The sequence below is a fragment of the Elephantulus edwardii genome, unplaced genomic scaffold, assembly GCF_000299155.1.
Source record: "Elephantulus edwardii isolate Elephantulus edwardi_28Jun2011 unplaced genomic scaffold, EleEdw1.0 scaffold00389, whole genome shotgun sequence".
NCBI lineage: Eukaryota > Metazoa > Chordata > Mammalia > Macroscelidea > Macroscelididae > Elephantulus > Elephantulus edwardii.
In genome coordinates this window covers 890551-918492 of record NW_006400139.1, presented here as the reverse complement: position 1 = coordinate 918492, position 27942 = coordinate 890551, and the positions used below count along the sequence as shown (strand labels likewise).

General features: G+C 36.3%; 2 protein-coding genes across 2 annotated transcripts; one reads left to right on the top strand and one right to left on the bottom strand.

Moving 5' to 3' along the window:
* Positions 1-285: 285 nt before the first annotated feature.
* LOC102845433 (olfactory receptor 10AG1-like) lies at positions 286-1245 on the bottom strand. Its single transcript, XM_006902312.1, has one exon. It carries the CDS (start codon positions 1234-1236, stop codon positions 286-288), a length of 951 nt encoding a protein of 316 aa, XP_006902374.1. The 5' UTR covers positions 1237-1245.
* Positions 1246-20393: 19148 nt separating this feature from the next.
* On the top strand, positions 20394-21344 carry LOC102860634 (olfactory receptor 10AG1-like). Its single transcript, XM_006902269.1, has one exon. It carries the CDS (start codon positions 20400-20402, stop codon positions 21342-21344), a length of 945 nt encoding a protein of 314 aa, XP_006902331.1. The 5' UTR covers positions 20394-20399.
* Positions 21345-27942: the final 6598 nt, after the last annotated feature.

The window sequence follows — 27942 nt, the reverse complement described above, 5'->3', positions numbered from 1 at the left end:
ATATACAAATCTAGGATGAAGCTGAAAATATGAAATGGAACACATAATGAAAATTAGTGCACTGTTGGACAGTGACTATCAACCTTACTTTAATTATACATACTTTTAATTTTTGTCCATGAAAATGAATTCATTTCACTCAGCAAAATGTCTTTGTGTGTAATGTATTTTGTGGTATGGATAAAGACTTTTTCCTCTTTATTATTTAGTAGTATTCCATTATATATAAATTATGTATAACATATATAAATTATATAGATGGAAATTTTGGTGGTTTTCATCTCATCAAACAAGTTTTTTAAACAATAATTTTCTCATTGCATCAATAACATCCCTGTTTCTAAGGCTGTATATCATGGGATTAAGCATGGGAGTCACAATAGTGTAGAAAAGAGAGAGTAGCTTGTCCAGTTCTGCAGAATGAGTAGATTTGGGTCTTAAATAGGTGATGGTAGCAGATCCAAAGAACAAAATTACCACCAAGAGATGGGATGAACATGTAGAAAAGGCTTTAGATCTTCCTGCGGCTGTTGGTAGTTTTAGAATAGTGGAAATAATTTTGCTGTAGGAGAAAAGTATCAACATGAAAGGGATTACAACGAACAACATAGCTACCGCATAGACAGACATCTCGTGCACAAAGGTGTCCCCACAGGCCAGCTTGATAATAGGGGGTAGATCACAGAAGAAGTGGTAAATTCGGTTAGAATGACAAAAATGCAGTGAGAATATCTGAGCAGTCTGGCCTATCTGGATTGGAATTCCAGTGACCCAGGAGCCCACTGCTAACTGGGTACACGTCTTTTCATTCATGACTAGAGTATCGTGCAGAGGGTTACAGATGGCCACATAGCGGTCATAAGCCATCACCGCCAGGAGGAAACATTCAGTGGCGCCCAGCATAAGAAGGAAGCACATCTGGATGGCACATTCCCACAAAGAAATGCGTCTCTGCTGAGTCCAGAGATTGAATAGCATCCTGGGGAGAGTGACAGACACATAGCTGATTTCCAGCAAGGAAAAATTTGCCAGGAAAAAATACATTGGTTTCTGTAATGCGGGATCCAGTCTGGTTAATATTATTATGAGGCTATTTCCAATGATAATAATTAGATAAATTATGGAGAACACTCCAAACAGAAACTTCTGGAGATTTGGAAGGTCAGAAAACCCTATCAGTACAAATTGGGTGACAGTAGAGACATTGTCTTCTGCTTTTTTCATTTCATCTTTCATCTGTAGAAAAGATTTAATTCAAAATACAGGTTATTTCACCTTTCTTGGCTTTCATATTTTCCCTTGTAAACTAGAAGTCACATATATAAATTTACCCCCCCCAAGATCTTAGCATAATAGAGCTGACAAGTAACAAGTGCTCTAAAATGATTTGAAAAATCAGTCATTCCAAGATATTAGAACTGAATAATAGCTAACATCCCAGGGGGTTTTCTGAGGCTGTAAACCACATGGAAAGGAGGTCACTTTTCCCTGCCATGCAACTGCTTAAATTGATCTACCAGCTTTCTAAAATCTATCTTAAATCCATCTAAATGGATTTCCAAGCTTCTTTTTTTATTATTACACAATAAATCCATAATAAACATTTATTTCTTTGCTGAAGGACTTTGCATTTCCTTGTTCATAGTGTAAGCATATTTATATGTGGATACTCATATAGAAGCATAGTCTGAAATTATATTCAATGACAGCAATTATTTCATTACTTCACTTGGCATAACTTTTATTGCCATTTTCTCCCAGTATTAATACTTGGAGACTAATTTTATTATCCACATAAATATTCTGTAAGATTTCTAGTATAGTGTCAAAACATTTAACTGTATTTCATAGAAACTCATGATATACCTCTGGTATCTCTCAGAGATATTTTTACTTTAACATATACTGCATTAAGACAATTTTAAGTTATAAGTTTAAGTTATAAGTCCTGATAATGTGGTAATCACCGAATGTTAGCTGTTTGTATTGAATCTTTAACTCTATATAGATATTGAACTGTGAAGGCTCTGATGTTAAAAATAAGATTTTTATTCAGACATGGTTAGAAACAAGTTCACCTAGCTTTAAACCAATATTCACTAGAACGTCTTTTATTCTTTATACTCACTAATTCTGTAAGTCCACTGAACAGAATTCATGCATATTTTCCTACTTTGTCTACACATTAGTTTATTTCTGCAAACTTAATTGATTTCCTTCAGTCTTCTTCTTTGTGTCTATTGAATGTTGCATACATGTGTTAAATTGTGACTGTCTGTTTAGTATGAACTTATTTCTGAATCCAAACCCATTATCATCAATTCTTTATTGCCACATAACGATTCTTTACAATGGATCTGTTCCAGGGTTTCTGAGGATGTAAAGGCTTAAGGAAAAAATAATATCTTTACTCTGTAGAACAGTAACTAAGTTGGCATCAGAGAATTTTCTAGTATCATTAGAGACCTTTGTCCACTCTAAAACCAGTGGTTCTTATCAACATTATAAACTTTGAATAGAATGATTGCATTTTTTCCATGAAATGCATAGTGTTTTGCTTACCAAAACATGATTTTATATTGTTCATATAACAGATTTAATCATTTCTTTGATAGATTATCTATATGAATAAAATGCAACCAGTCTGAAGAATTTACCAGGAATAAGTACAGGCTTCTGTCCAAGACGTGGCCTTCTGCCTCATCATTTTAGATTAAAGGATACAGTTTTGTCCCTCCTTTTCTGGCCTTTGTACATGTTAGCTAAAAAATTTCATTCCTATTATTCACCATTACAGAGGTTAAATATTGCCTAATTGTTTCCAATATTGTTTGATAACATCTATTTTATGCATTAATTAATTCAAAAGTCAATAAAGGGTATTATTTATGTTATCAGTTGGGCATGAATCCATTAAAATTTTTGAGATAAGAATATAGTTACATGGCACTTTTTTCTTTTTTATATTATTATATTATTAATTAGAACGAATGTTTACAGAGACTTTGAATTTCCATTTATTCATTGTTGCATTTTTCTCCCTTCCCAACCCTCCCCCCAATTCACTCTTCTTTTCGAAAGGGAAAAGGAAAATTCTATCATTGCTATACAATCCCTCTCCCCAAGTCCACTCCACTATGCAGCCTTCATTCTGGACTCCCCTCATGGTAATCATACCTAATCATATATTGCTTTTAAACAGTTAAGAATATAGCTACATGAAACTTTTAAAGTTCTGAAACTTTGGAAGTAAATCTCTAAGCTCATTTTTAAACTTCTTTCTTTATGACTAATATTCCAATGATGAAATGTTTGTACATACAGGGGACCTAAATAGTTTAGCTCTTTGCAAAAAGAAGGCTTACCTGTAAGACTAACCTATAACAACCTATTATCGAGCGCTCAGTAGGTGTTATGTTCTAGAGGATCCATGAGAGAATCAACAGCAGCGGCTCATGCAAAATCTGTTTATTCTGTGATTTTCTGCAACCTAGTAAATCATAAACAACACATGGCAACATATGCAATACCCAATCTTAAATAGTAAAACCACAAAGATAGACCCACAATAATAACTTGACACAGTTCTTTCAATTTCATTGTAAGGGAAGGTTAAAGATACTGTAACTGAATCTCAAGAATAACTTACGATAAAATATTCAACAAAATCACAGTCATGTTTCAGTCCTCTCTATGATTTAACTAGAACCTAATGCACAGGTAGATGATAAAATTGCTAGTTCCATTTTCTTCACAACTAAGAATTATACAATCACACTAAGCTTGACAATTATCCTCAGAAATTACTTGATAATAATGTCTAATTTTTGCATGAAATTTTTCTTAATCTTAGACTCTCTCTGCATGAAATCCTATTGATCAAGTAAGATGGTACCCTTGAAAAGAAATTTGAAACTAAAGTGTAAACAAACAACTCACAAGAGCAAGCAACTGAAATCACAAACAGAAACCCAGTACTCTAGATTCATTGCATCAATTTCTTTGGTTTAAAAAGGGGACTTAATATCATGAATATTAAAATTATCCTCAATGCCAAATAACTTCTGAAGTAGGAATTAAATCTACATTTTTTTCAAATTCCATCTGAATTTAAAAATCACTGTACGATCATATTCATACAATTTGAATAGAAAATTACTATATATATCTTGGGACAAAGATGGTCAATCTCCTTCCATGAAATTTACAGCCTATGGAAACAACTGAAGCATCAGCAAAAGTATCTGTATGGTTATAGTTATGATGGGCTGTTGAGTTAGAATCAATTCACAGCTGACCCTCCAGTAGATCCTCAGAGCCCTGGTAGCCTAGTGGTAAGAAGCTGTGCTGTCATCTTGAAGGTATTCAGTTGGAATCCTCCAGCTGCTCCCCATAAGAAGGATGAGGAATCTCCTCCTGTGTGATGAACTGCCTTTGAGCCTTTGAAAAAACCTGCTAGAGCGACAGCTATGCAGCTATGGATTGGTTCTGACTCTTAAAGGTACACAACAAGAAGAAGAAAATAGATAGATAGATAGATAGATAGATTGATTTATGGCAACCACTTCCATAAATTGCTTGCCTCGGGAAACCCTACGAATGTGGAGAAACGATGAAAGTCATGCAGCTGTTGAGGACATTGGTTCTTAGGGTCGCTATGAATCGCCTATGACTCGACGGCACTTAACAAAAAAAATATATATATATATAAAATCTACCACAAATGACACAAATTTACTGCCATAGTGTTGGTTCCAACTCATAGTGACTTTATAGTACAAAGTAGAACCCCATAATTTCTGACTGTAAATCACTGGACACACAAAATAACATTTTTTCTGCAGAACAACTAGAAGGTTTGAACCACTAACTTTTTGGCTACCAGTTAAAGGGTTAGTCTGTAACTCCACCAGAGCTCCTTAAACATTGTAGTGTGTATTTTAGTCGTTACTACGTTCTGTCATTATATGTATATATTAAAGTTTAGGGAGTACTGGTAGCCTAATAGTTTAAATACTCGGATCCTCATGAGAAATTCAGAGGTTCAAATTTACAAACCACTAAATGGGAGAAAAATGATCACTTTCCAACTCTCAAGATTTAGAACCTTGGAAACACTAACAGGCAACTCTGTTCTGTCCTGTAGGATCACTGTGGGTTGAAATCAATTCAGTGACTCTGGGTATATAGAAGTCCTGAATTCAGTAAGTTAAAAATAATTGTAGGGAAAAAATATTGGAAATTCATGAATGTTTTTTCACAGAACATTTTACTGTAGAGCAAAATAATCACCAGTTTCACTCTTAACAAATAGTTTCTTAGACACCATATAATTCAAGGATATCCAATTGAATTGTCAGCTCACAAAATGTAACAAGATATGATCTACAGACTTGTAAAATAATTTAAGCACATCTTTGATATATCATAATCAATTCTTATATTGTAGCATTTAATTATTGTTAAATGTTAGAACTTTCGAGGATAATGGTGATGAGGGTGACTTTAACATACCAGTACATTATATTAGTGAGTTTTTTTGCAGTTGTTTCTCATTTCATCTTAAATTTTGAAATAAGAAGATGGAAACAATATTTTAAATTTAAAAAAGGGAGAATGACTTTTTTCCCAAAATTTAATATTCTGTGTTGTTTCTTAAAACATATAGTTCATAATTGTCTAATTGATTAAAGTAAATTTTAATCTTACCTTTATTATTTGAGTTAAAATCATATAGAAATGACAAATAAGGTTATGTAACGATTAAGTAATTCACTTTTATTGAAGAAGAGAAGAAGTTAACAGTCTTCTAAACATATGGTACTCTTTGAACTAATAGTCTTCCTTAAAAAGGAAATCTTTTCTGCCCTGGGGAACATTTTCTTTCCCAGGATACTTTCTAAATGAAGGAATCCATTTTACTTGCCACTCAAGGAGATTGCTAAAAAGATAAAAACTTTATCTGCTAAAATATTGTCAGAGATTCTATTAAATCTATAGCTTGATTTAGGTAGCATTGGAATCATAACAGTAAGCCTTTAATCCATATATATGGAATGCACTTTCATTTCTTTCGGTTTTCTTTCGTTTTATAAGGAATAGTAGTGGTACAGCACACTATGCATTGGGCTGAAAATTAAAAGTTTGCTAATTTGAAAACACCAGGTTTTATTAGAGAAAAGATGAGACAGTTTCCTCCATGTCCAACCTCAGGAAACGTATAGATGTTTGTCATGAATTGGAAGCAACTCATGGAGAGAGCTGTTTGTTTTGTTTTGTTTATTTTTTAAAATAGTTTATCATCTTCAGAATACAAGTCTTTTACTCTCTTTGTTAAAATTATTACTAGGAATTGTATTCCTTTTAATGGCATACTTTCTCTAATGTTTTTTTAAGTTACTTATTTTGCTGTACATATTTACAAAGTGAAGAAATTATAGATTGGGAGAAAAACATTTGGTGTTGTGTGTCTGATAATAGTTTAATCTATAGAATATATACATAACTCTATACTTAACAAGAAAAGAAACAGTCAAATAAATATAGGAGAAAGGCTTTAATAGATATTTCACATAGAAAAGAAAAGAATATATAAATGGTCAACTCAAGTCAGAGTCAATTCATCACTGCCCCTCCAGGAGATTTTCAGAGCCATCTGATTCCCTCTATGGTCTTTCTGATCACTTACTATGCACCTGAGAGCTGGACAATAAAATGGATGACAGAAGAAGAACTGATGCCTTTGAGCTGTGGTGTTGGAGAAGAGCATTGAACATCCTGTGGATGGCCAAAGGAACAAAAATATGTCTTAGGGAGGGTGCAGGCAGAGTGACCTTTGAAGACAAGACTGATGAAGCTTTGGCTCACATACATTGGGGATGTTGCTAGAGAGACTATTCCTTGGAGAAGGACATGATGCTTTTTAGAATGGAGGTTCGACAAAAGAGAGGAAAACTCTCAACCAGGTTGATTGACATGGTGACTGTTTCAACAGGCTCTAGTGTGTCAGGAAGTGCGAAGATGGTACAGGACAGGCCAGGGTTAAGATCTGTTGTTCACAGGGTCTCCGTGAGTCATATGCGACTTGGTGGCAGCTAACAACAACAACTCATTCAAAAGTAGGAGAAGCTTGTTCTTCCCAGGAGAAGTTGGTGAATTAAAACCACTAACCCTTATTTATGTTGGCAGTACAATCCTTTTCCACTAGGATGAGCTCCCTACATAACCAAAAAGGGCAGGGGGAAAACCAAAGGAAAAAACAAACACCTCAACATCATTAAATGTTATACATATGCAAACAAAAACCACAGTGACATTTTACTTCATCTCTATATGATGGTGTAATTAAGAGAAGAGAGATACAGAAATCAAAATGAGTGGGCAAGGAAGTGGAGGAATTAGATCACGTATCTATTGCTAGTAGGATTCTAAAATAATAGTTGTGTCCGAAAAGATGGTGTGATGGAAAGAGTCTCCAAAGCTCAATTTTGAGTCATACCAATCCTGTTATTGTAAAGTTATCCCCATCTATCTGCTAAGACTTATAGCTACCCTATATACAACAAAATGTAACCCTCCCCAGTGCTTCACCTTTCTTGCAATCTCTGCCGTTTCACCTGATTATGGTGGTCATTGCATCAGTCCATCTCCCTGCATGCCTTCCTCCCCTTCAGAGACCCTCCACTTTTCCAAGACTCGTGCCCTTTTCCAGGGACTAGCCCTTCCTGATGCATAAATAAAGTGAAATGTGGTAGAACCATCCCTGTTTCTAAGAAGCTCTCCAGCTTCACTTCTTCCAGGATAGACTTATGACACTTTCCTGTGGAGTTCCATGTTAGACTCAGCATTCTTCACCAACACTACAACCTGAAGACATCAATTCTTTTATCTTCATTATATTTTGCTGAACATTCATTTGTACGATTTCCATTGAAAGCATCAAGTCTTGAATTAGGTGCACCTTAGTCTCTAAACTGACATCTTTGCTTTGTTGTTGTTGTTGCTTTCTTTTCAAGCACAACTCAAGCCCCTTTACAGCTATCAACATTTATCAAAGTTCATAGAGTTTCCGGAGGCATGTTTTTTAGGAGGTGGATGCCATTCTTCGTTTTATAGCATGTCCTTTATAAGCATGTCCTTATAGCAGGCTTTAAAGATGTCCTTTGTATTTTGTTTGTCCAGTGCAAACCACTGTCCTTTGATTTTTTACTTCTGATTTCTTGGGTAATGATTGATGTTCCTAGTAAAATAAAGTGTTTTAAATCTTCAGTATTTTCTTTATCATTGATACAATTGTAAGCAGTTTTGTTTATATGCTATTGTTGTTATGTGTCAATATATTGTTGTGTACCACTGAGTGACAGACCCATAGCTAACACACCAGTGGGTATTGAGAGACATTTTTTTTTTAGGTAAACCTAGCAGAGTTCTCATTTTTATCCCATGGAGCAGCTGGTAGATTCGAACTGCAAGCCTTTGAGATTGCAGTGCAGCTTCTTAACTACAGGGCCACCAAAGTTCAGTGAATTAGAATTCATAGCAACACTATGAACAACATTTCAAAGCCCTATCTTACACCATCTCACAATCCCTGCCCTGTCCAAACTCACTGCAGACACTGTCAATTTATCTCATTGAGGGTCTTTCTCTTTTTTGCTGAAACTCTATTTATCTAAAGATAATGCATTATTCTAAGAAAAGGCTTCTCATCACAAATACTCAAAATATTTGAGAAAAAGTTTTACTGTTTTTGCCTCTGAACAGCACCCTAGATTCACTTTAATCCAAAGCAGAAGCACCCTGGATTCACTTTAATCCAAAACAGATAAATTTATTCTTCCAGCAGTCAATGGAAATCTGTTTTAGAAGTTCAGCCAACTCTCTTAGAGGCAAGGAGGGTGAGAATTAGGCTCACATACTTTGAGCTCATTCTCATGTGTCTCACACTTAAAGGTGACATCATTTGTAGCAGAGTGAAGGGTCAGAAAAGGAGACCTGAAAAGATGTATTGCAATAAGTGACTGCCAAATGCATTTAACCACACCACAGATGAAAGCAGCATGGTCCAACTGTCGTACATAGGATTACTATGAGTTGGAGTCAACATGGTAGTATGTAATAATGACAATAATATATTTGTTTTCTTTTGGTTCTGTGACAAATTGAGTAGTTTTAAGCAACACTTAAATTCTACTTTAGCTCTATAGGCAATAGTTTAGCACTGTTGTGACAGGATTCAGCTTACAGAGTTTGGGAGAGGCTTTCGTTCTGGAGACAATAGAGTAAGAAAGATCCATGTTCACTTTTAAATGAAACATTAGAAAACCTTAGTTCTTTGAAATTATAAAGACAATGTCAGATGAAGGTCATGCTCACTTCTAAAACTCACCCAATTCTTTGTCGTTTAAAACTCAAAAACGTAATTGCCATCAGATCAGAACCAAGTCATTACTGATTCTCCAGTATCTTTTTGGAGATTGTAAATCACACAGGATGAGGTTGTCCATCTTTCCCCCTTGAAGCCAGAGATGAACTTGAATGGCCAATGGCATATTGTCGTCTGTTTAGCAGTGTAGCTCCCTACACTCTACTTTGCTGATGATGTTGTTGCTGTTGTTATGCACCTGCACTGTAGAGTCAGAACCAACCCATAGCTGACCCTCCAGGGGTTTTCAGAGGCAGTTAATCGCACAGGAGAAGATTGCCCATCCTTTTCTCATGGAGCAATTGGTGACTTTGAACCTGTGCCTTCGGCATTACAGTCCAGCTTCTTATCTCTAGGCCACCAGAGCTCCCTAAAGTCCATATTACTAGTCTTTAAATCAGGTCTTTCTCTTATATTTCCTTTTGCCTACCTTATATCATTTTATCCCTCTGAACTGCCTTGTTTCCTTCTTCTTATTATTCCAGTCACGTATTTTAGGTTGAATCCATTTAGAACTATCATTGTCTAATATCTCCATCTCAAAATGCAATCACACAGGAAAAGTCCATTTTATGCAATATGTTGGCATTTTTCAGGGATTATGATGCATCTATCACAATCTCCCAATAATTTTGGGATGTGTAGTTAACATGACAAAGTTGTAAAGAAAAAGGATATCAGTTTAGATACTAAAGGTGCACCTTCTCCAAGCCATAATCTTTTCAATGATTTCTTATGCATGTAAAAATGAAACTATCAATAAGGATGACCAAAGAATTGATGCCTTTAAATTGAGAGTTGGAGAAGAGTACTGAATACCCATTCCATGAATTACAAAAGAACAAAGTAGTCTGTCTAAGATAAAGTATAAACAAGATTCTTCTTATAGACAAAGATAGTGAAACTTTGTCTCACATACTTTGAGTATGTTGTTAGGACAAAGCAGTCCTTGGAAAAGATCATCATGTCGAAAAAGGTGGAGAATTAGGGGAAAAGAGGGAAATCTTTCACAAGATGGCATGACTCTGTGAATGTAACAAGGGGCCAGAATATATCAAGGTTGATGAGGATGGCACAGGATAGAGCATAGTTCAGATATATGTTATCTATAATTTCCCCATGAGTTGTAGTTGACTTGATGATGATGACTATCAACAAAAAACTACATGAACATTATTTCCTAGGTCCTTGAATCCCATATTTTGTTTATTGTTACATTCCAGAGCAAAACTGATTAAGTCACTTAACACAAACACTATGATATTCAATTTAATTGATAGGTTTTTATATTTGATGAAACCTAACATCAGCAGTACATTAAAATGCAAAGGATATCTGACCATGAGGGAATGGCAGAAAAACATTATTTATTTTCATGCTCTGATGATATTTGTTGTTGTTCAGATGTCAAATCACTTCTTTACATAGTATCATGTCCTTCTCATGCGAATTCAAAATTCTAGATATTATTTATTGTCGATTTTTTCCTTGGAGGCTAGGATTTTGAAGCTTCATCTCACATATTTTGGGCATGTGGCCAGGAGGGACCAGTCCTTGGAGAAGGACATCAAGCTCAGTAGGTTGGAGGGACAGTGCAGGAGAGGAAGACTCCGAATGAGATGAATTGATAGTAACTGGGACAATGGGGATAGATATGTCAGAAACAGTGAGACTGGCTTAGGGCATTGCTGACTTCAGAGCTGTTGTACAGAGGGTCCTTATGAGTCGCTGGTGACTCAACTGCACATAAGAACAATGACAACAGTGACACCTTCCACAACTATTATTATTAAGAAAATGTATCATTTTTATTTCAGCTGAGGGAGCTCTAGTGGTTTACTAAAAAGGAATAGCAATACTAAGCTAAAAGGCACATGTTTTGAGTCCACCAGGTGCTGTTATATAGGATAAAGATGAACAATCTTCTCTTGTGCAATTTACTGCTTCAGAAAACCCATTGAAGGCTTACCTGTGACTTGTTTCTGCTTTGAAAGTACACAGCAACAATAATATATCGTTTCTGGTAAAATTCCACTTGGCTCTTTTTGGGGAAATACATAAAAAATTGAATATTTTAACTTTTACTATGAAATGACTAATCTGATAATTTATATAAAAATCAAACAAAAAACCCAAAACCCTCCAGTTGATACACCTTTAAGAATCATTTGGTTCTAGTGATCGATGATCTGGTTATTGACGATCACATCATGCATATTAGAATTCCCCAAGTTTTCAAGGCTCCAAACATTTACAGAAATAGAATGCAACATCTATCTCCCATCAACCTGTTAGTAAATTAAAATGGTTGGGCTCCCAGTAACTTGTGAGGGAGCTTATTCCCAAGCAAGCATGGGAACATTAGTTCATATTTTGTTCCCATTATTTAATAAATATGTTGTTGTTGTTGCTGTTAAGTGCCGTTGAGTTGTTGACAACTCATAGTGACCCTATGAACTAAAGAAAGACCTGAAAAATTGTATAACTTTCATCATTTCCCCCAGTTCATAGGGTTTCCAGAGACAAGCTATTTTGGAAATGGATGCCACTCCTGCTTCCAAGCTTGTTTTAATCGGGGAGGTCCACCAAACAGTGTCCACCATGGGTAACCATGATAGCATTTGACACATCAGTGTCACAGTGTTGAGCATCACAACAAACACAAGTTACCTCAGTACAGCATATATTCTAATATATATGTGTTGTTGTTATATGCCATCGACTTGCCTGTGACTCTTAGGTGCCCTATGTACAACAGATCTGAATCCTACTCTATCCTGAGCCAACCTCACCATCTCTGACATACCTACCACTATTACTTCAGTCACTAAGTCAATCCATCTTATCTAGGGTCTTCCTCTTTGTACTTTCAAATTCCAAAGCATAAAATCCCTCTCCAAGGACTGGACCCTCCTTGCAAGATGTCCAAAGTATGTCAGACGGAGCTTTAGAATCCCTGTCTCCAAGGAGCATCCTGATTTAACCATCTTTAGGATGAACCTGTTCATTTTCTTAGCAGTCCATGGTATATTCAATATTCTTTTCCAGCACCACAGTTCAAACACATCAATTCTCCTTCTTTCATACTTAGTCATTGTCCAGCTTTCTGTTGCGTAGCATGTAATTGGAAAGACCATGGCCTGGATCAGGCACACCTTAGTCTCCAGACTGACATGATTGTTCTTCAGTACTCTGGAGAATTTACCTGACAGCAGACTTTCCCAATGCAGTTTGTCTTTTGATTTCCTGGCTGCTGGTACCAAGAGTGATGATTGTAGAGCCAAGCAAACTAAAGCTGTTAATGATCTCAATCTCTTCACCATTCATCATGATGTTGCAAATTGGCGAAGTGTTGAGAAATAAATGGAATGCATAAATACTGATATTTTAGGTATTGGTGAAATGAGATTGGCATGAGGCATTTTGAATCAGATGATCATATGATCTACTACGATGGAGATGAAAAGATGAGAAAAAAATAAGGTCTCTTTCATAGTTAAAAAGGCTATTTTTAGACACACCTTGAAATGCAATATTGTAAACAAAAGGATAATATCCGTACACATACAATGAAGGCCTGTTAATATAACTATCATTCAAATTTATGCACTAACAACCAGAGCCAAAGAGGAGGAAATAGATGCTTTCTATCAATTTTTGCAGCCAGAAACTGATTGAACATGTAACCAAAACGCATAATCATCATCATTATCATCAACATCAGTGATTAGAATGTGAAAGTTGTGCACCAGGAAGAAGGATCAGTAGTTGGAAAACATGGACTTGGTGACAGAAATGAGGCTGAGGACAGATTGATAGAATTCTGCAAAATCAATTATTTATTATTTGCAAATACCTTTTATAAGAAACAAATATAGGTTATACCCATGGATTTCACATGATGGTATGCACAGGAATCAGAATGATTACATCTGGGGAAGGAACTGTTGGAGAGGTTCAGTATCAGCATGAAAAACTAGGCCAGGTGCGGATTGTGGAACAGACCATTAATTACTTCTATGCGAGTTCAAATTAAAGTTAAATAAAGTCAAATCAAATCCACAGAAATCACAATTTGATCTTGTATCTATCTCCCCTGAATTTAAAAACCAACTAGAAACAGGTTTGAGGCCTTGAACTCTAATGAATGAAGACCAGATGAGGTGCGGGAAGACATTAAGAATATCATCCATGAAAAATGAAAAAAGTCAGTACAAAGACAGGAAGAAGAAAAGACCAAAATGATGATAAAGATACTTTTAATATTACACTAGAGCATTGAGAAGCCAGAGAAAAGGGAAGAAATCAAGAAGTTAAGGAGTTGAATAGATAATATCAAGAGGTAGCTCAGGAAATCAAAGCAAAGCATCATAATGAAATGTGCAAGCAGCTGGAGTCAGAAAATCAAAAGGGCTGAACTCACTGACATTTCTTAAACTGAAAGAACTGACGATAAATTTCATGGATAATATTAAGCACATCATAAAAAGACTCCACCTCCCCCCCCCCAAAAAAAAAGGGCCTGGACTAACTAGATGGCTTCATTGTTGAAGTCTACCAAACATTCAGACAGGATTTATCACCAATTCTACTTAAATTATTTCAAAAATATAGAAAAAGAAACAACACTCCCAGAGTAATTCTATGAAACAAGCATAACCCTAATACCAAAACCAGGCAAAGGTATTGTCAAAAAAGAAAACTACAGACCACTATCTCTCAATGCGCATAGATGCAAAAATCTTTAACAACATCCTATCTAATAGAATCCAACAGCTCATAAAAACATAATTCATCGTGATCAAGTGAGATACATGACAGTTATGCAAGGATGGTTCAACACAAGAAAAACAATCAACACACCACATAAACAAAGCAATAACTGGAACCACATGATTTTAACAATTGATGCTGAAATAACATTTGACAAAATCCAACACCCCATCGTGATTAAGACTCAGGAAAGTAGGAATAGAAGAAAATTTCCTCAACACAGTGAAAAGTATATATGCAAAACCAAGAGCCAATATCATTCTCAATGGAGAAATATTAAAAGCATTTTCCTTGAGAACAGGGCCAGACAAGAAGGCCCACTGTCATCACTTCTATTCAATGTTGTATTGGAAGGGCAATACAAAAAGAGAAGGAAATTAAAGGCATCCTGATTGGCAGAGATGCTTAAACTGTTTCTATAAGCAGATAATATGATAGCGTACACAGAAATCCCAAGGACTCAACAACAACAACAAACACCACCAAAAGAACCTGTTGGAGCTGCTGTTGCTGTTGTTGCGTACTGTAGACTCAGATCGGACCCATAGTTGACTTTCAGGTGCGTATTCAGAGACAGTTGATCACACGGAAGGAGATTGCCCATCATTCTTCCTCAGAGCAGCTGGGTGACCTTGAACTGCATGGCTTTGGGATTGCAGCACAGCCTCTTGCCATTAGGCCATTAGAGCTCCCTAGCTAGTGGGGTGGCAGGATACAGAATAAATATCCAAAAGTCAGTACACCGAGATTCTTCTACAGTAACAAAAAAGAACTCAGAGAAGAAAACCAAAAGAGCAATAACACCATAGCCAAGCATAAATTGAGATACTTGGAAATGAAGTAACTAGAGGCACAAATCCCTGTACAAAGAAAACTGCAGAACATTCCAGCAAGATACAATAAAAGACCTAAATAAATGGGGGGGGGGAGTTCCCCATACAAAAAAAAAAAAAGGATCAAGGAGAGTTGCATTAGATGATATGAGATTTGCAATGAGTTTTTGGGAAATGTGGTAGCATAATCCATGGAGAGTTAGGCTGCTAATTCAAAGGCAATACCTTTATGGTGGTTAGAATCCACCAGCAGCCCTGTAGAAGAAAGATAGGAATCCTTGCTAAAGAGCGAGGTTGTTGATTTAAAGATATAATTTGCATTTTTTAGCTATTAGTCTTTCTTAGTTTCCAACTCTCTGAGAGAGAGAGAGACAGAGAGAGAGAGAGAGATGTGAACAAGGAAATGTTCACACAATTTTACTTTTATTGCTGTTGGGTTCTGTTCGGTTCACTAGGACTCATATCCAACCTATGAACAACAGATCTAAACTTTGCCCTACTATGCACCATCTTCATGATCTATGTCATAGTCAGAGCCCAGGTTGTATATACCACTTCCATTTTATGATAGGATGCTGCTGTGCACATTTAACCATAGGACTCTCTTGTTGCTGTTGTTGTTATGTGCCATCGAGTCGCCTGCGACTCATAGCGACCCTATGTACAACAGCCCAACAGCCCTAAACTCCGCTCTGTCCTGTGCCAATCGCACTGTCTCTGACACTCTCTCTTAGTCAGATAAAACTCAGTTAGAAATGGGCAGCCGAGGTCGCGTCAAGCATCGTGTCTCAGAGGCTTAGTGACTAGTTATTTTCCACTAAGGCCTAGTTGTTGCTGTTGATAGGTGTTGTAGGGTTGAAGACAACTCATGTAACCCTATGAACAACAGATCTGGACTCTGTTCTATGCTCTTCCAATATCGCAATGTCTGACATTCTCAAACCCATTCTCATTTTTATGTATCAGATTGATTATAAAGTTCTGAGAATCCTTTACATATTCTGTATTTTAAACTCATATTAACTACATGATTCCTAATTTTTTTCTTATTTTGTATGTTTAGTAACTTTATCTAAAAAGTTTTACTTTTTTAAAAACAAATGACTTGATCTTTAATAAATATGTATTGTTTGTTGCTGCTATGTGCCATTTAGATGCTTGTGACTCACAGCAACCCTACGTACAACAGCCCAAAACCCTGCTCTGTACTCTGCCAAACTCACTGTCTCCTACAAACCCACCCTGATTACCCCAATCACTGAATCACTATACCTCATAGAGGGTCTTCCCCTCCTGCACTGTACCTCCACCTTCCCAAGCATGATGTCCCTCTCCAAAGACTGGTCCCTCCCTGCAATATGTCCAAAGTATGTGAGATAAAACCTCAGAATCTTTGTCTCCAAGGTGCAGACTGGTTTAACCCTCTCCAGGATGAACCTGTTTGTTTTCTTGGCAGTCCATGGTACATTCAATATTCTTCTCCAGCACCACAGCACAAAGACATCAATTCTCCTTCTGTTCTTCCTAGTCATTGTCCAACTCCGACACATAACAAGTGATTGCATAGATCATAGCTTGTATCAGACACACCTTAGTTTCCGAATGACACCATTGCTCTTCAGTACCCTGGAGAGGTCCCTAAAAGCAGACTTTCCAATCACAATACATCTTTTAATTTCCTGGCTGCTGGTGTCAAGAGTGTTGACTGTGGAGCCAAGCAAACTAAAGCTGTGAACAATCTCTTCACCATCTGTCCTGATGCTGCCAATTGGTCCAGTGAAAAGAATCTTTATCTTCTTGATGTTGAGCCTCAATCCATATTGAAGGCTGTAGCACTTCAGGTCCTCCTCAGTTTCAGCAAGCAGGGTTGTGTCATCTGAATAACACAGATGGTTGATGGATCTTCCACCAATCCTGATGTCACACTTCTACTCATAGAGCCCAGCCTCACGGATAATCTGTTCAGCACAAAGATCGAAAAGATATGAAGATAGGCACATCCCTGGCATACACACTTCCCAATTTTGAACCACGCAGTGTTTCCTTGCTCTGTTCTGACAATCGTCTCTTGGTCCAAGTATAGGTTTCACGTTAGAACTGTCAAGTATTCTTGAATTCCCATTCTTCTTAGAGTCAGCCACAGTTTGTTTTGATGCAGACAGTTAAACGCCTTTGCATAATCAATAAAACAAGACAGACATTCCTCTTATATTCCCTGCTTTTAGATAAGATTCGTCTAACATTAGCTACAATATTCCTTGTATCACAACCCCTTCTAAACCCAGCCTTGACTTCTGGCAGTTCTCTGCTGATGTGCTGTTCCAGTCATTTTTGGATAATTTTCAGCAGAATCTTGCTTGCATGTAAAATCAATGATATTGTTCTATAATTTCCACACTCTGTTGGGTCACCCTTATTTGGAATGGGAACAAATATAGATCTCTTCCAGTCAGTTGGCCAAATGGTTGTTCTCCAGATGTCTTGGCACAACTTGGTGAACACATCCAGGGCAGCATCTGTTAGTGTCTTAAGACACACTGGTCACAGAGTAAGAAATTGTCAGCAGTTGATGTGTTTGGAATCCCAGAAGCCCAGAAAGCTTCAGATATAAGCTATCAGATCAAGGGCTGGATAATGGGAGATAGACATTGAAGGGAGTGGGTAGGAGTGGGTGGGGAACCTAGTGGATGGTGGATCAGGGAACTAAGTCGGTCAAGACATTTGTATCAAGGGCAGGGACAACACTGAAACTAATGGTTAATTCCACAATTATGGATATATCTTCCACTTTTTTCTGTAAAATGCTCGTCTGTAAGATATTTCTCTGAATCTGAGCATTCAGATTCAGACAAACTAGGAAGAAGGATTGGCCATCCACTTCCAAAATAGCAGGCCTCTGAAAACCCTATGTACAACCCTATGTATGTATGTATGTGCATTGAGGAATCTAAAAAAAAAGAGTATAAAGAAAACACTCTGTTTTCAAAGGTATTTAGAAAACATACCTAGGAGTAAGTTTGCCATAGGAAGTAAAGAACTTTTACACTGAAAAAACAAAATAAACGTGTTAAAAACAAACAACAATACAAAACAACTCAATAAATGGAAATACTATCTGAGCTCATAGAATAATGTTCTCCTTCCTTGACTGAATGTTGGTAGGGTGTCCTTACTACCTAAAGAATCTGTACATTAGCTAAAATATCAGCCAATGCATCAACAGATAAGTTCTTATTATTGTTACGAACTCTTTGAGTGATAGGCGAGATGACTTCTTCCAATTAGAAAGTAACTTGGGAAAGAAGATATTCCCCAAGGAAAGAGTCACCTATTAAAGAAGACAATTTGTTTGAGAGTAATATATGTTTTAGAAAGACATCTAGGCTCTGTTTCAATAAAAGTGAATTATTTAACTATTTGAAAAGAAGTTTGTTATTTTATCACTAATTTTATCTCTGCCATCTATGAAGGTAAGCTTAAACTTCACCTTAAACTTCTCTAAACAACTTACTTCTATGAATACCGTGTTTATTTTCATGTGTCTATTTCCATTTTAATTCTAAGGTGAGAACATTGAAGTTTTTGAGTAGAATTTTTTGCTGCTGCTTCCTATTTTTGATAGTTCTCAGAAATATTTCATTTTTCTTATTTTCATGAGTATAAGATGAAATGAGAACTAAGTCAGTAATTTAATGGACAAAAATATCAAAATTTTTCCATCTTCATTTTTAATTTAATTATCACAAAAGCTGCCGTATGTGAGATAAGAACGTAAGTTTTCAACTTATGTTAAATATATGGAAGATATTGCATAAAAACTCAAATCTCGCCTATAGTAATTTGGAATAAAACAGAATGAAACACTGCTCAATCCTTACAACTCTTGCTATGTTTAAACCCATCATTATTATCAATGTGCCCATGGATCACACTAAGGACTGTCATCTTTTAATTACTCCTCTGCATATATGTGTACACATACATATATACATCTATTATATATGTCATTATACATGGAAGCTCTGGTGGTATAGTGGTAAGAATCTGCACTATAATCCCAAAGGCATATAGTTAGAATCCACCAGATGCTCCCTTTTTAGATACCTCTAAAAACCTGCTGAAGTGTAAGGTATGGATTGGTTCCAACCTGCTGGTACTCAACACCACCATAGATGAATGATAGATGGATAGATAGAGTCACCCAGACAGACAGAGGGACAGGTAGCTTTAGTAAATAAACTATCAGACCCAACAAGAAGATCAGAAAAAATATAAAAATAAGCATACTATGTCTTAAGAAAAAGAGAGTTGCTGGTATATTTCTATACTAATATTCATTCTGAGCCGTAAAATTAGTTGCACGTAAAGATTCTTGAAAGTTATCTAGAATTTGAGTAATTATGCATTTATTTTTTTTACTTTAAAGTGGTTTTATGTTGAGAAGAATTTAAATATTCAGAATATTATTTGGCCACTTTATTAAAAAAACAAACAATTGAGGCCAAGAAATATTTTTTTTTTTTCAAGAAATATTTTTTGAAGTATCCTTACAAACAATAGATGTAAAGTGCAGATTCAGTTTGCAAATTCAGTTGCAGTTTCCTCATTGTGTCTTCATGCCTGAGTTGCAGGTTTAAAGGGAGACGAGAGATGACTTAATATGAGCATCCGGAAACATTAGGGTATGCAATTTTCAAGTACGATCCAAGTTCATAACATTAGTGGTAATCATGTTATCATATCTTTAGAATAAAAACAACCACCTATCATGGTGTATTTATATATCTAATCTATATCTATCTATCTCTATATATCTCTCTCTATCTCTATATCATATTGTAAAACAAAAAAAATATTTTAAACACAGTAAGAAAACCTTGAATTTCTATTAATTGTGCTCAAATGTTCAAGACTACAGCAGATACCTGGCAGATTATTTATTTGGGCAATTCAATTGGAATATGATATTTCAAAACAAAATTTTGACACAGCAAAGAAAGCATACCAAATAAAGAAATGATGCCATTTTTATCACTGAACATCATTTTATATTTTCAGGTTTTTATAAATAACAATTTTTTAAAAATTTAAAGTTTAAGCATCATCCCTATTAACAAGAGTATGTTAAGGTATCTTTAAAGTAAATTAGAAAAAAAAATATCACAAAGGAACTGTTTCTTATGGACTGAGATGTTAGGAGAAAAACACAGAAGTACTATTTTGAAAATACACTTGACTATCATTAACAACAACTCCTATTTGTTCTCATGTGGAATTAAATTATAAGGAAAACTGTTGTTTAGTAAGTGAATGTATAGAAGCCACCAAATGAGAAGTAATTGATAATTTTGGTTTAATCATTCTTACAGATGAAACACAAAGTAAAGCAAACACAAGACAATGTCTCTACAGTGAACCAGTTTGTACTCCTGGGATTTTCTGACCTCAAAGATCTCCAGAGCTTTTTGTTTGGAGTGTTTCTCTTCATTTACATGATTATTATATCTGGAAATAGCCTCATCATAATATTAATCAGATTTGATCCTGCATTACAAAAACCCATGTATTTTTTCCTGGCAAATTTTTCCTTTCTGGAAATCTGTTATGTATCTGTTATCCTTCCCAGGATGCTGATGAATCTTTGGAGTCAGGATAGAAGTATTTCTTTGATGGCATGTGCCACTCAAATGTGTTTTTTCCTTGTGCTGGCAGCCACTGAATGTTTCCTCCTGGCGGTGATGGCCTGTGACCGCTATGTGGCCATTTGTAACCCTCTGCACTATCCTCTAGTCATGAACCAAAAAATATGTGTCCAGCTGGCAGTGGGATCTTGGATCGTTGGAATGCCCATCCAGATAGGAGAAACAGTTCAGATTTTCTCTCTGCATTTTTGTAATTCTAGCCAAATTAATCACTTCTTCTGTGACATACCTCCTATTCTCAAACTGGCCTGTGGGGACACTTCTCTTCATGAGATCATTGTCTATGTGGTAGCTATGCTGATTGCCGCAATACCATTTATGTGGATTCTTGCCTCCTACAGCAAAATTATTTCCACCATCCTGAAGTTGCCAACAGCCTCAGGAAGAGCTAAAGCCTTCTCCACATGTTCCTCTCACCTTCTGGTCGTAGTTTTGTTTTTTGGATCTGCCACGATCACCTACTTCAGACCCAAGTCCAATCATTCTGCTGGATCAGACAAGCTCCTCTCCCTTTTTTACACCATTGTGACGCCTATGTTTAATCCCATGATATACAGCCTCAGAAACAAGGATGTTATTGCTGCACTGAGAAAATTATTCCTTAAAAGGTAGTATGATGAAGAAGAGATAAGTTAAATGGTCACAAGCAGGAGAATGTGATACACACCCACAAGGAGAAAGGAAGTCAGAATACACAGCACGACACAAATGAAAGTTGAAAAAACTTCATGCTAAATGAAATATGTGAGTTATGTGAGGACAGTTGATTGATAATCTCTGTTATGTGAAATAAGCAGATGTCTAGAAATCAAGATTCTTAAAGATTAAGGAGATGCGTAGGAAGGGAGGTTAGTTTTTGTCTCAGAGACATTAAGTTGGTATTAATACCAGCAATTGGGTTAATAAATATGCAAAACAGTGTTTTCAGTGACAGTGGATTATACATGCAGAAATTGTGAATGCTTTGTTGTGTTATCTCACTACATTGTAAAAACTGCTATTATGAGTTTATTTTTAATAGGTAACTGGACTATTAGTTTTAGTATATGTTGCATACTATGAGAGAAGCATTTCAATCTCTATTCCCCTTGCTGACTAGCTTGAAGTTTATGATGCTCAGGTAAATAGCTGAAAAATTGAGCTATATTTAATAGTATATACCTAAATAACAACCTTGTTATGTACTTATGGAGGACCTGAAGCACATACTTGCTGTATAAGATCAAGGACTGTAGCCTTCAATATGGACTGAAGCTCAGATATACCAATTTTTTTCTCCCAGTCTGTAGATTACCTCTTCACCTTGTGTTTAAAATGCTTACACAAAAATCATTTAACAATCTGAAAAGGAAAGTAAGGCATGAATTATTTGCCAAGCCATTTAAAAGAAGGAGGGACTGGAGAGCATTATGCTGAGTGAACTAACTCAGACCCACAGGACAAATATTGTATAAAACCACCATTATTGTAGTATGAACATAAGGATCCAAGAAGGGTGGGAAAGGGTGGGAACAGAGGGATGAGGATGTGCAGGAGGAAGGGGGACTAATCATGAGGTTGTACAACTTGATGAGGGCGGGATGAAAGAAATTGAAAGAATTTGCTCTTAAAAACAATGTGTTCAAATTTTGTAAATAAACTAGAATAAAATTTTTAAAAAATAGAATACCTAGGAACAAAATTTACCTAAGGAAGTGGAAGGATTTTTCTATACTGAAGGCTATAAAATATTACAAAAAGGGAAGGATAATCTATGCTCATGGATGGAAAAACTCAGAGCTCTGGTAGCCTAATGGCAGGAAGCAGCCCTGCAATTCTGAAGACACATGGCTGGAGGCCACCAGCTGCTCCAAGGGAGAAGGAAGTCTCCTACTGTGTGATTAACTGCTTCTGAAAAGCCCTGGGAGGGTCAGTTATGGGTGGGTTCCAACTCAAAGGTACTCAACAATAACAACAACAAAACAGGTGTCTATACCTAAAGAAATACATAGAGTCAACAGAATCTCCACAAATACATTGAAAGATGTATTTTGATTATTTTTCTCTTACTCCTTGAATTACATACAAAATTGTGTTGTGTTGTTTTGCACTGTTGAGTTGCAATAAACTATTAGCTGACCTTACAGTGGATTTTCGAGTGAATTGCACTGAGGAGATAGAACATCTTTCTTCCACAGAGGAGTTGGTTGGTTCCAATCTTTCACTTCTGAGATTGCAGTGAAAGGTCTTACCACTAGGCCACCAGAGTTGTCTTAGAAGACAAAATTGTTCCGTTCAAGTAGAAAGTAAATTAGGAACAGGGTTGTTCTCTTGAGTCAAGACTATTTTCTATTTAAAGACAACTCTTTATTCTAATTAATAGAATATCTTTTAAAAGGTGTCTAACTTCTGTCTCCATGGAATTAAAGTAAGAAACTATTACAAACCCTTCTATGTCACTTTCTATTTATGTAGCCCTGTAAAGATAACTAGTCAAACAAGTAAAGTGAAATAATATTGCCCAATATAATTTTTTATACATATTTGAAGCTTTAAGCTTCAATCAGCAAAAAGCATGTACTATTAGAAAACTAAAAAAAGATTCTTTAAAAAATACTTCTTAGTTTCAAACACTCTTCTTACAGTCATTGTAAGCTTCCTCTTTTCATAACTAGAAAATCAAATAAGAACAAAAAGTGAAAAACATTTAAGATATGAACCATATATCAAAAAGCTTATTGTCTTCAACATTCTAATCATTATTAAAACCTAACATGTATGGATACTTTAATATGTGCCTTGCATGAATTGAAGTTTTAAGAATGCATTAAATCAACAACAAAAAAAGAATGCATTAAATCTGTAATTCTAACTCATATTTATATATTGTTGTTAAGGGTCATAGAATCTTAGAAGACACATAGCGGGTTTATGAATGAAATTCTTGAACACAAATCTTTCATCTTTCTCCAAGTTCACAGAGTTTAGAGACACAAGCCTTTTTTGGTGTTTGGGTTTTTTGGGTTTTTTTTTAAGTGGATGCCACTCCTGCTTCCAAGCCAGTTTTATTTGGGAGATCCACATAAATCAGGTCTGAGGGCCCAAAAGCCTTTTTAAAGGGAAGGCAAAGTCCTATCATGTTTACACCCTATTGGGAGCAAGAGCCACACCCTAATCTCAATCCCAAACCAGAAAACACACCTCCGCAGAATCTACAGTTCCACTCATCTTTTCAGCCTGGAAATAGCCACAGACTGGCAGCCAAAAAGCCTTTTTAAAGGCATGGCAAATCACGTATAAATAAGAATACATGTATAATTGATATATAATTTGTTGTTGTTAAGTGCCGTCAAGTCTCAGGCAACTCATAGCAACTCTATGAAGGAGAGTCCTCAATGCTTGTGTGTCTTTCATCCTCCCTCAAGGGTCATAGGGTTTCCAGAGACAAGCTATTACAGAAGCGGACGCCACTCCTGCTTCCAAATACACACACACACACACACACACACACACACACACGAAAAATAGAAATTCCAGCATGTGCATCTAATTATTTTCTTTTTGAGTTGTTTAAATAATACTTCTAAAAATTTGGAGAAAAAGATAGAATTGCCAATGATTTCTTACATCCACAACAAAACAAGTTTACTTGCATCCACAACCACCGTCCATAGTAGCAACAGTTAAAAAAATCAAATATGTGTTGCAGTGGGCAAATCTGTTGCTGAGAGCAAGAATGTCACTTTATAGACTAAAGCACCTCGAGCCATGGGGAGTCAAGCCATGGAATTGCCAATTGCTTTATAAGCATTGAAAGCTGAAGAATAACGACTGAAGGAGAATTGATGCCTCTGAATCGTGGTCTCCTTGAAGAAGACTGAATATTTTATGGACTGCCTGGAGAATAGATAAATGTATCTTAGAAGAAGTGCAATCAGAGTCCTCCTTTGAAGCTAGAATGGTGAGAGTTTGTCTCACATAGTTTTGATATGTTGTCAGGCATGACCGCCAGTCCTTGCAAAGTTATCAAAGGAGAGGGAGAGCTCAAGGAGATGAGTTGATGCAGGGACTATGGTAATAGAGGAGAGTTCAGCAGGATCTTGCAGGGTTCATTTAGTTGTACGGAAGGTTGTTGCTAGGAGCTTGGGCGAATTTGATGACACCTAACAATAAGTTTTTCAGAAATCAAGTAAAATTAGTCTAATTTTGTCTATCTTACCTTCAAAGTGCCTTTATATTGAGATTGATTTTTTAAGATTCATAACATTATTTCTCCATTTTATGGAAATGGAACATATTAAGGAAAAAAATTGAAATTTTCAATAAAATAGAGCACCAGATTTGGGTTTGAAATTTTGCACTTGGATTTTTCCTTTTATCTGTTTTTTTCATTTTATTTTAAGGTTTCTTTGCAAATTCTTCACTGCTTGATCAGTGGGGTTTAACGTTGAGAGAATATCTAAGCCTAACAAAATAATTTTTTTAAAAGGTCAGACACAATTATGAGAATACATTCCTGAGGACAAGAGTCACATTGTGATACATGACGCATGATGGTAAAGAAAGTTCAGTAAATAATTGTATTCTCTCTCATGCATTTCGGCTCTAGATTGAATGCAACCAATGAATAAAGTACAGTTTCTTATTTTGTAGAAGAGTGAAGTGAAAGGAAGTATGGTTTGTGAAGTCTCTTAGAACTGAAATCATATTTTAGTAACATAATCTGCCAGCTGCTACAAAGAACAAGGATAGGCAATCTCCTTGTGTAATTAGAGAACCAACTGCTTCTGAGAACCCACTGTGGGGGTAGGGGGGTTTAACCTATGGGTCAGTTCTGACTCAATGGTACACCATCACAACAACAATGTGTTAAACACTCCTTTCTGACCATCCTTCATGTTTAGTTGTTGGATCTTTTGTATTCAGGACAATCTGATTTTTTTTAAATATTTTAATTTATTTATTTTTCATTTCAATGAACATCTACAGAGATTTTGGAATTCCATTCATTCATGTGACAATCTGATTTTTATTGGAAAAATTGTGTCCCATACTGATCGTAGAAATGCCTTCAGTGATTATTATTATTTAGAACAGAGTTGATGCTATAGAGTTGGGTTGTGAGCCTTTCTTTTATTCATAGAAAATGCACAGGATTTCCAAATTGAACTTGGAACATTGCTATTGTATCCATTGTGTCTACTCCAGGAGACAATGTGAATTTATATATTTTTATCATGGTTAAGTGCAGCCAAATAGGTTCCAACTCACAGATGGCCTATGGTCAACAGAATGAAATACATCCTAGCATGACATTATTCTCACAATCATTGGTATATGTTTATAGGTGAGTCTCCTTTTTGCAAAGTGTTACTTTCAAGTGATAAGTCTCTGAGTAGTACAGTCATGCTCTAGAATACTAGTCAGTAGTTCGGCAGTTGGAATTCACTGTGAAATTGTCTGGGAATATAGTCTTAGAAACCCAGTGGAAGAATTACGCTCTCTACAAATTGAGTTTGCGTAAGTTTGAAAGGCCTCAAAGGAAATGAAAACAGTCTGTATTGACATTCAAACTCATTAACAAATAATATATATGTTATCTAGCACTATTTAAAATAGTGACTTTGTATCTCTCAACCTAGATCATTAGCTTACCACACAATTCAACATTTTTATATGTACTGTGTATAGTACTTTGCTCAATAAAATATGGTTGCCTAATACTCATATCTGAAGCTTCATCTAACATACTTTGGACATGTTGCAAGGCAGGATCAGTCATTGGAAAGGGACTTCATTCGTGGGAGGGTGGAGAGACAGTGCAGGAGAGGAAGACCCTCGGTGAGGTGGATTGATTCAGTAGCTGGGGTAATGAGGGTAAGTGTGTCAGAGACAATAAGATTGACACAGGATAGAGCAGGGTTTAGGGCTGTTGTACATAGGGTTGCTATGAGTTGCAGGCTTCTCGATGGCACATAACAGCAACAACAAAGCTAATATAATTCAATTTCATAACTTCTAAGACTTCTTAATCACATTTTTTGAGTCTTTATAATAACGTACAGGTGATAATAATGATCTCCTGCCCTAGATCTGGCTTGTTTCCCACCATCATTAATGTAAGCTAGGCAATCACGACACCACCACCCCATCCCACCCCCTGCCTAATCATTAATATCCCATGCAAGTAAGATTCTGCTGAAAATTATGCAAAAAAACTGGAACAGCACATCAACAGAAGTTTAGGCTGAGTTTTGAAGAATCCATAGTACTAGGGATATTATATCTAATGCTAGATGGATCTTGGCTGAAAGCAGTACCAGAGCAGTACTAGTACCAAACACCAAATGTTTGTGTTTCGTTGATTATGCAGGCACTTAACTGTGTGTGTGGATCATAACAAACTGTGGCTGACTCTGAGAAGAATGGGAATCCGAGAACACTTGATTGTGCTTATGAGAAACCTATACTTGGACCAGAAGGCAGTTGTCAGAATGGAGCAAGGAAATATTACGTGGTTTAAATTGGTGAGGATGTACAGCAGGGATGCATCCAATCTCCAAACCTTTGTAACCTGTATGCAGAGCAGAATATCCGGGAGGCTGGGCTCTATGAGGAGAAATGTGGCACTAGGATTGGAGGAAGACTCATCAACAATTTGTGTTACACAGATGATACAGCCATGTTTGCTAAAACTGAGGAGGACCTGAAACACTTGCTGCAGAAGGTCAAGGACTGCAGCCTTCAGTATAGATTGAAGCTCAACATCAAGAAAACAAAGATTCTCACCACACAGCCAATTGACAGCATCATGATAGATAATGAAGAGACTGAGATTGTTAACAGCTTCAGTTTGCTTGGCTCCACAATCAACATTCTTGGTACAACAGCCAAGAAATTAAAAAGCATATTGCACTGGGAAAGTTGTCTGTGAGAGACATCTCCAGAGTACTGAAGAGCAACAATATCAGTCTGAAGACTAAGGTGTGTCTGATTCAGATCATGCTCTTTGCTGTTGCTTGCTATGTGTCAGCAAACTGGACAATGACTAGGGATGACAGAAGGAGAATTGATGCCTTTGAGCTTTGTGGTTGGAGAAGACTATTGGATATACCATGGATAGCTAAGAGTACAAACAAGTTCATCCTAGAGAGGGTGAAACCAGGCTGCTCCTTGAAGGCAAAGATTCTGAAGCTGTGTCTGACATATTTTGGGCATGTTTCAAGGTGGG

What these genes read in the sequence shown, in the direction of transcription:
- LOC102845433 (XM_006902312.1), bottom strand. Translation starts at nt 1,236, where the DNA reads ATGAAAGATGAAATGAAAAAAGCAGAAGACAATGTCTCTACTGTCACC.
- LOC102860634 (XM_006902269.1), top strand. Translation starts at nt 20,400, where the DNA reads ATGAAACACAAAGTAAAGCAAACACAAGACAATGTCTCTACAGTGAAC.